This window comes from Dendrobium catenatum, unplaced genomic scaffold (assembly GCF_001605985.2).
Source record: "Dendrobium catenatum unplaced genomic scaffold, ASM160598v2 fragScaff_scaffold_1338, whole genome shotgun sequence".
In the NCBI taxonomy this organism is placed as follows: domain Eukaryota; kingdom Viridiplantae; phylum Streptophyta; class Magnoliopsida; order Asparagales; family Orchidaceae; genus Dendrobium; species Dendrobium catenatum.
The window spans coordinates 3,756,314-3,765,999 of record NW_021319800.1 but is presented as its reverse complement, the minus strand read 5'-3'; the positions used below and the strand labels follow the sequence as shown (position 1 = coordinate 3,765,999).

Here is a 9,686-nt window from a genome sequence, read left to right as displayed (position 1 = left end):
AAATCATGTATTCATTAATGAGGGTAAATCATTAGTGTGAGAATGATCTTAAAAAGTAAAATTCTTATTATTTAAAAATATCTCTTTATTCAGATGGGTAGGTGCACTCAATAACCTAATTTTATAACAAAATCATTGAAACATAACTTTTGCATACTCATTGAAGTATGGTAAAAATGTTAAGCTGTAAAACGAAAAAGTACAGGGTTTTTTCGGTGATTCATCCCGTGCTTCTGAGATTTGGGCACTCACCCGTCAGTCTTAAGGAGTTAGAAAGTGGAAGAGTGGGAAGAGGGAAGAGGGAAGAGGGAAGAGAAAGCAGAGTAGGAAGAGGCATAAATCGCTCTCGGTCCATTCGATCACCGATATCGAGGGCCAATCCCAATTCCCCAACCTGTACTTGTTTATTAGCTCGATCCTTTTATTCCCCTTCCCAATCAATCGAAGGACCAGATATCATGGTAGCTCAGGTAAAACTCAGTTTTTTTCCGGGGTTTTCTCTTAATATTTTTTAATTGATATCAATTTCTTTGGTGTCCCGAGCTTTGTTCTCCGAAATTTCAGCTTGGGTTTTGAAAACTCGTCTTTTTTAATGATTCGGGGGCTAGGTTCATTGGCCTTTGATTGGGGTTACTGCTATTAAAAAGTTTGTACTTGTTGTTTATTTGCCCTATTTCTCTTGCTTTGGATAATTTCGGGCTTTCTTGCAGTTTTAATATCACGGCTGGCCTTGAATATTCAAAGAACAAGATGGCTTGTGGCTACTTGTTCAGAGGGAAGGAAGGGGGTGATCAATTTTCTGATTCCAGAGAAGAATTGTCATCGGTATTTGATTCTTGCCCTAGTAGTCCGGGGACTAGTCATTCATCATTTGCAGAAGAGAATTCCGTAACGTTGCTGACTAATGATCCTTTATACCAAGTCTGGATCAAGAGTCCAGTTAGCATACAGGAAAGGCGAGCCAAGTTCATGAAGTACATGGGTTTGGATTCCATTCATCCTAGTGATAAGCTAATGATGGATGATACAATTGTGGGTGACTTAGATAGGATTTCCAAAGATTATGGTGCTGTTCTTAGGAATTTTTCATCGGAGAGGTTTGAAGAAGTTCCTAGCACATCACAGGAAAGATCCTCTGGCAAGCAATTTAAACGAACAACTGAGAATATAGATGATGGCAGGGCCTTTGTTGCACGGGAATCAAACCGAGATGGTAGTTTTTTAAGAGGCAATTCAATGAGAGCATCTATGCGGAAAAACTTTGGGTGGTTGAAGCGATTGGGTTCCATGGCATGTATTGCAGATAGGCAAGGCTATGAAGTTGATTCAGGTTCCAATGGTTCTGATGGGAGTGCAAGGGCCAGGTTTCATAGGGTTCCAGTGCATCTGAATAGAAAGCAGTCCAAGGAATTCTCTGCAGTTTATATGGGGCAAAATTTTAAGGCTCATAATGGTGCCATCCTTGCCATGAAGTTTAGTTCTGATGGCGAGTATTTAGCCAGTGGCGGTGCAGATGGAGTCGTCCGAGTATGGCAGGTGATGGAATGTGCCAGGAATGATGAAGATGGTATTTTTGATGATGACCCTCTTTGTATTTACTTCAGCGTGAGCAGTCAATCCAAACTGTCACATCTTTACGCTGATAAACTTAAAAAAATCAAGTCCAAGAATTTTTGCGGAACTTCAGATTCGGCTTGTGTTGTTATTCCTCCGGAGGTCTTTCAGATATCTGAGAAAACACTGTATGAGTTCCAAGGCCATAAAGGTGATGTTTTGGATCTTGCATGGTCAAAAGATAAGGTAAATTTTAAATCTTAAGACTTCTTTACTTTGTATAGAGTTTTATCATAGAATCTCTTAATGAAAAACCTTGAGAATAAATTCTGCTTGCAGTGCCTGCTATCATCTTCTATTGATAAAACTGTTCGATTGTGGCAATTGGGGTCCGATGTTTGCCTTAAAGTTTTTGCTCATAATGACTATGGTGAGCTTTCATTATTTTATAAACTATATGATCATTGTTAAAATCTTTTTATAAGCTAGATTATAAGGCAGTAGCTGAATTTATTCTTTTGATGACTTTCTTGCAGTGACTTGCGTTCAGTTTAATCCGATTGATGAGAACTATTTTGTTAGTGGTTCTATAGATGGTAAAGTTCGCATCTGGGAAATTCCGACATGTCGCGTTGTGAATTGGACAGATGTTAAACAAATAGTCACAGCAGTCTGTTATCGCCCAGATGGGAAGGTAATTTATTAGTTTTTGTCATTTTGAAGCTCTCTTTGAAATCTACTGGGTGTTTGTGAATTTAATACATTTGTTTGGTTTATGTAGGGAGTGGTTGTTGGTTCCATGACGGGTGATTGTCGGTTTTATGTTACATCAGGTGCATACCATAAAAGAATGCTCTTTCTTTACCAATTTGTAGAGTATGTTTTCATGTTACGCCTGAATGAACCTTACTCTATCAATAATCGTGTTATATAGTGTCAAATTTTATGTTGTCCTTCAATGATTTTAACTAAAATAGATTGATTTAGAGATCATTAAAATATTTACATTATTAGGGAAGTTATTTTATGCTTGAATGTAATATATTGAAATGAAGTTTTCAAAGGCATCATTAAGGCTTCGTTTGGGATGGCTTTCTTATTACTTCTTGAAACAACATTTTAATACAAAAATTTTAATTTTTTAACTAAAAAGCTGTTTTAAGAACCAGTAAAAAAGCCGTCAAAAAGAAGCCTAATATAGAATCTCTTTGGCTTCTGTTCCTTTTTTTCTTTTTATTGGCATTCCTTGAATTGTATAAACTTGATATCTAGAGATATTTTAATGAAGTAATTGGAGGTATTCGTGCCAAATTGTTTTAATGTTGAGGTTTTTTATTTTTCACATGCTAAAAAATTTACATTATTTTATATTAACCTGTTGTCCCTGCAAAAAAAACAAGATATATCGAGGATCATTTTTATATGGACTATCCATAGATTATGCAAATTAAAATTTTATTCCAATTAATTATTCATCAACCTACAATTTTTTTTGGGAAATTTTGTGCATTATAATTTCTAATATTACATTGACCAAAGTGATTATTATGAATTTCCTTACCAATCCATTCATGGGGAAAAGCTAGCTCATAGACCTTGAGTGGGCTGTAAGACTTGCATATTAAGCCTTTATCCTTTCTTAAATTTCATTTTTCTTTTGTTGGGACAACCTTTTGGACAATCCTGTCACTTTTACTGTTGTCCTTAATGGCTGTACCATCCATCCAAATCTGTTTCAGTTGTCCCTTTTGGACAATCATTTTTTTTTGTTGTGCACTACATTCTAACTAATCGTATAATTGTAGTTCTCATCCTGTTACTACTTAATAGTATTTTTCTTGTTAATCCATTCCTTGATACCTGTTCTTGTAAACCCATCCGATGTCTATATGAACAAGTTTCCTTTGATGTATTAATCTTGTAATTTGTAATAAAAATGGAGTTAACCGAATGGTTCATATATCTTTCTGTCTATATTTGCTTCAATAGTTTGATAATATTGGTCATCTGTGACATTTTCAAGTTGTCCATTCCCATCATTTCCTTTTCAATTTTATTGTACAACAACCTCAAGCCTTTGTCCCAGTACTTGGGATCTGCTATATGAATCCTTTTTCTCCATTGTGTCATGTTGAAAGTCAAATTCTCATTTAAATCTAATAAAGAAATCTCTTAAATTCTCCATTGTGTCCTGTTCAATTTTATAGTAGTTATCTTAAATTCTTAACTTCTCTTCTCCATTCATGCGAAATTCAGATGACGACCTCCAACTGGATTCTAAGGTTTCATTTGTGGGTAAAAAGAAGTCATTAGACAAGAGGATAACTGGCTTGCAGGTTAACATTTTCACTCATATAAAATGAAAATATTGCATATCAGATTATACTCTATTTTAACTGTTGATCTTTCACTCCCCAGTTTTGCCCAAGCAGCAGTAATAAGCTAATGGTTACATCTGCAGACTCAGTAATACGAATCCTTGAAGGGATCAATGTAGTCTCTAAATACAAAGGTACTGAACTATTACTTATCTCATTTGTGTCCCTCAATATGTTTCTCAAACATATCAGCTTTACTCCTTCCAGGCCTTCGCAATACTGGAAGTAAGATATCTGCAACATTCACTTCTGATGGACAACATATAGTTTCTGCTAGCGAGGACTCGAATGTCTATATCTGGAACCACTCGAACCAGAATAATATCCCCTCGACTAAGTTGAAAAGCAACAAATCTTTTGAGCGTTTCACCTCAAGAAACGTTTGCATCGTTATGCCATGGCAGGGTTTCTCCAGAAAATCCAGTTTGGATGACTTTCTTTGCCGTGTAGACTATATGGGCAACAAGATTCTATACCTCTCACTTTCCAATAATTTCACCTTAAGCTATAAGTTCTTTACAGATTTTGTTCCTTGGGGGTCGGCAACATGGCCGGAAGAGAAGCTCCCGCTCCCTTTTAGTATGGCAAAAAATTTCGGCCTTAGTAAATCACAATTCAAGTTTCAAAGAACTTCCTGTCAGAAGAAAGCATCCCATTCCTGGGGCCAAGTAATAGTCACTGCAGGATGGGATGGGAGAATAAGGGCATTCCAAAACTATGGGTTGCCAGTACACCTGTGAATCATTCATGTTTTTTAAATTACAAAGCAACAATTACGAGCTCATTTTGCTCTATCAGGTTGGCCGGGGCCACAGCTTTATTAAAGTTGTAGTGGTCCTTGTTGATTTTCTGTGCATTGATTAGCTGGGAAATTATTTGTTAACTTGTGCAGTTCCATTTGAGCCTTCTTTCATTCATTTGTTTTCGTCTTCATGAGGAATGCTTCTGACATCTACTTAAGTTAACATATTTTCAACACTGTATTTGTATTATTATGTTGTAAAAGATTTGCTATTGAACCATAGCATATTCTCTTGCACTATATTATATACAAGAGAAATATGTTGAAAATATGTAGATGTTGTAGATGCAAAAAAGCATTGTTCTGTAAGATATGCTGCTACATAAAATGTCATTAGTTGTGAAAATTTGAATCTCGGATGCCTTTGAGACTGAGGATTCTCCTTTGCATCTGTGATATAGAAAGAGATTTAGGTTTAAACCTCATGAAAGAGAAGATTTAGTTTCAATTGTATGGACAGATTCTTTCTTCCATATCAAGAGCAGTTTCTTTTTTTAATTTTGTGTAAAGCTCTGTTGTTAATTTTTTTTTCTTTTTGTTACTTACATTTAGACTTCGTTTGGGATGACTTTTTTACTGCTTCTTAAAACTGTTTTTTAGTATAAAAATTTGAATTTTTGTGCTAGAAAGCAGCTTTAAAAAACAGCAAAAAAACCATCCCAAACAAAACCTTGAACTAATCACTGGCATCATCACATTCACAAGCTCCAATTTTGGCATCATTAGTTTTATCTTCAGACTGATAAAGGTAGCTATGTGATGATCAACAAATTCTTATCAAGACAGCTGTGCCATGCGATACTAATGGAGGTAGATTGAAGCTCGCCTTTTGCATTATTTTGTGGGCCATTTAAACAGTAAGACATACATAACGTCTCTAGCTTTTATTGTATTGTCCTTGGTGCAGTAGTTATTTAATGGAGAGTTTTTTTTTTTCATGCAGAAATTCAGTATGGTTGCTAATCAAGTAAAGGATACTCCTGGAGAATAACAGGAAGAGGGATAAGTGGATAAGGGTATTTAAATGTCAATGTTTGTCGTGTTCAGCACTTGGTGATGTCTTCTCAGACTTGCACAGACATACAGTACTGACTGGGCAAGGTATTGTTGAGCACTTTAAAACTTTAGATGAGTGATGGGTGAAGGCAAGTTTTAATGGCTGCACCAGTGCTTACTTTTATGGGTGTGAGTTTTTTTCACTGGTTTATTGTATATTTAATTTTGCTTGGATGAGAGATTATTACGTGCAGAGTCCGGACACAGAGCATCGTTCGGTTTTGTCTCTGTGAACAATAAAAGTGCAGTGTGAATAGTTAAAGAGTATAATAACCATGATTTTACTGTTTACAGAGACAAAATCGAACAGTGCTTATGTCCGGACTTCGCACGTAATAATCCACCTGCTTGCTTAGATTGGATTAATCAAGCTAGTATATAAGCTGGAATCCATTCCATCAAATTTTTGTTTGAAACAGTTTTTTACTATAATTATTATTTTGCCGTTTTTAAGAAATTTTTGTACAAGAAATTTGTTTTAAAAATAATAAGAAAACGGTCTCAAACTAAGCACAAGTCTCCAACATTGTACTAAGTTGTCAACTTGCCTAAGAAGAGGTGTATTTACCATGGACTATACTGAAGTTGTATAAGGGCTGAAGTTATCTGAAAGGAATTTATGTACTCCTTGGAATCAAGTAATTGAACTTGTTCAGAAGAATCTAAGATAACGCAAATTTGGCAAATCAACTTGTCAATGTTGTCAGCTTATTTGTCTGAGAGGATTCGCCAATGGAATCCCTCTTATTGAACTCTCTTAATGTGAAACTTGCAAGAGTTGCCAAGGTATTGGATGGTTGTTAGCTAGCAAGATTTGTCTAACTCATAGTAAAGTTTTATCAGTTCATATAATTTATTTTGTATTTATTCAATTGTATATTTGTACTCATTTTAGTAGTATTCCATTTTGACAAATTTATTGATATGAGGTTAGAGGATGATTACATTTTTTTTTAGGCTTTTATCACATCAATCATGGAATTTCTAATGCATAGATCTGCTAAGATTTTTATGGTCCATTTGTGATAGATGTAGCTTTTTTTAAGAAGTGATTATAAAGTTGTTGCGAAGAAAATAGTTTTTTAAAAGTTATTATAGAAAATAGTTTTATTGAAAAATATTGGCCAAATAAAAATTATGATTGAGTTTTAAAAAGCAAAGCCCGAAAAATAGTTTTGATTATATATTATGAAGAGATATATTGATTGATTTAGGGGTGTCAATTCGGGTCAACGGGTGGGGTTTTCGGGTCGAAATCTGATTTTGACTCGACTTGACCCGACCTGTACGGGTTGCTGGGTTGACCCGACTTGACCCGACCCGTCGATTTCTTCCCAGCGCGGCAAGAGTAGCTCTCGCGGACCTTGCGGTGCAGGCACGTTCGTGCGGGTGAGGGGCTGAGTGCGGAACTGCAGCTTATTAGGGCGAGCAGGCTGAGTGCCACGCCGCTAGGGCACTGGGGGCCTGGGGCGAACCGCGCTGGACTGAGTCGATGTTGGATGGGACGACAGGCAGAGTCGCAGAGAGCTAGAGAAACCCATAGAAGTGTTACAGCATAGGCATGACGCGAGTCAAGCAACCGGCCCAGCACGAGACGGCTGGCAAACCTGTCATGACGTGACTAGACGGGAGTCACCGGACACGGCTAACCGGGTCAATTCAAGTTGACCTGTGGGTTTTTGGGTCAACCTGAACCCAACCCGTTTCACGAACGGGTTGACCCGAACCTAGATTTTTTTGGGTCGGGTTTGAGTCGAGTTTCGGGTCGGGTCAATTTTTGACACTCCTAAATTGATTATTGAATATGAACTACAATAATGAATTTTCTTGTTTTTAATGTTATCATCAAATATAAATTTATCCTATTCATTGCAAAAGGAAAACATTCATTATTTGCTTATGGATAATATTGTTACAATATCATATTATTTGGGCTGAAAAACATTAGGAGATTTACCAATGGATGATCTATTATATTTTTAAGATTCAGAAAGACAAAATATTAAAGATTTTATGAATCAATCCCTCATTAAATGAAGAACTCCATAATGGATAAAATTTTATGACTTTTAATCATGAAGGCATTAGTATAATGTCAAATCAATTTTGGATATATTGCCTTCATAAATAGCTAAATAACTCCATCTATTAATAGAATGAGTTGCATATTACACTTATCTTATTTTTAAAGTTAATAAATAAATTTTAACCATTCTTCAAAACTCATTGAAGTGCAAAACCAACTATCATTTTATTTGGGATAATTTTTTTATTATTTCTAAGACAGTTTTTAAGTACAAAAATATCTTGAACTAAAAATAAATTATTAGAAAATTACTTCTAGAAAAGCAATAAGAAAGTCTTAAACAAAGCCTATAACTTATTATTACATATAAGAACATGCGAAATTGTATATATTTTTAAAAGGGAAAATGATTGAAAACAACAAATGTTTTATCATGTAAAAAAAAACTCTTTGAAGTGTTGAGTTATAATACGCAGTAATAATAATAAAGTTAGTGTGAGTCTTAATAGTCACTATCAAATGACTTCATGTAATTAAGATTTTATTTGGAATAATTTTTTTACTGTTTTCTAAAATTATTTTTTATTACCAAAATTTCTATTTAAAAAAAATTTGCACTAAAAAATTATTTTAAAAATAATAATAATAATAAAAGTTATCCCAGATGAAGCCCAAAACATATATATTTACAAAAGATGATTTACACTGAATATATATATATATAACTCCTACATTTTTATGTAATGAAGTTATTGGAAAATATGAAGTAAAAGAGAAAATAATGAAGAGAGATATATATTTAAATTCAAAACCAAACTCAAAAAATTTTAAACATAATGTAGAAAGAAGAATAGGTGTGAGCCAATACAGCTTAGTAGGTCTCACTGACTAATTTAAATTTTAAACATTTAACCTGATAATTATTTTAGTTAAATAGAAAGAAAGTCCATTAAAAATGAATTTAGTAAACAGAATTGTAGTGAAAGATAGAGAAATTAAATAGACATTGTTCAAAATATAAATATACAAGCACTTTTTATATTAAGGTAGAAATTAATAGATTTTCCTCATCCATCATACCTCCCAACAAAAATAAATATGAAAATTTAGGCTCTTATAACTCCTTATGCTAGCATATTATAAAGCATGCCCTCATAGCTCCCAAATATTTAACATAATAGATATTAAGAAGTTTTCAAAAGAGAATCAGACCCTTATAACTCCCAGTGCATTTAGCACAGCAAAACTTACTCACAAAATCAAACTTTCTAAAAAACAATACATTTCAAGTAGGTAAGCATATGCATAATCGCATTTCCAATAATAAAAATTATAACACAATTTATCACATAATATTATACCGATAGCTAAAAAATTCAGTAAACTAATTAAAAATTTATATTTTTCTTATTTATATCAAATTATTAAGGGTTGTTCAGAACACTTCTTTGAAACTTTTATTATATAATAGCTTTATTTTCTTAGGTCAAAATTATTTTTAAATTGCCAAAATAACAAATTTTCAAAACTAGCCAAGAAAACTTTTTCAATAAAACATAAAAATGTTCAGAATATTCTTACAGGCTACATATCAAAAGTTGTGCACTGAAATCTTAGAAGATGTGAAGTTATTCTCATTTTTTTTATATTTTAGATTTATGATTTTGATAAAATCCCAAAATTTACATAATATTAAAAACTGAGATAGACAGAAAATTACATACCTTGACTTGGATAACTATCTGAATTGGGCCGATAGTAAAAAAACTGACTGAAGCAACTCAATCTAGACTTTCTCCCTATCTAGCTAGCAACCTCGAGAGAAGATTTAAATATTTTTCATTTCAAGTGAAAATTGACATTTATTAAA

At 33.8% G+C, this 9,686-nt stretch overlaps 1 protein-coding gene across 1 annotated transcript; it reads left to right on the top strand.

The window, feature by feature from the left end:
* Positions 1 to 238: 238 nt before the first annotated feature.
* On the top strand, positions 239 to 6,728 carry LOC110101494 (WD repeat-containing protein 44). Its single transcript, XM_020829410.2, has 10 exons — positions 239 to 470; positions 711 to 1,800; positions 1,894 to 1,984; positions 2,091 to 2,248; positions 2,336 to 2,387; positions 3,811 to 3,890; positions 3,973 to 4,066; positions 4,140 to 5,591; positions 5,678 to 5,835; positions 6,302 to 6,728. Exons 2-8 carry the CDS (start codon positions 751 to 753, stop codon positions 4,670 to 4,672), a joined length of 2,058 nt encoding a protein of 685 aa, XP_020685069.1. The 5' UTR covers positions 239 to 470; positions 711 to 750; the 3' UTR covers positions 4,673 to 5,591; positions 5,678 to 5,835; positions 6,302 to 6,728.
* Positions 6,729 to 9,686: the final 2,958 nt, after the last annotated feature.

Bases quoted from the DNA above. Each gene is read 5' to 3' on its own strand.
- LOC110101494 (XM_020829410.2), top strand. From the start codon at position 751: ATGGCTTGTGGCTACTTGTTCAGAGGGAAGGAAGGGGGTGATCAATTT. The intron at 1,801-1,893 runs GTAAATTTTAAA...TTCTGCTTGCAG, and splicing joins TTGCATGGTCAAAAGATAAG to TGCCTGCTATCATCTTCTAT. The intron at 4,067-4,139 runs GTACTGAACTAT...TACTCCTTCCAG, and splicing joins TGTAGTCTCTAAATACAAAG to GCCTTCGCAATACTGGAAGT.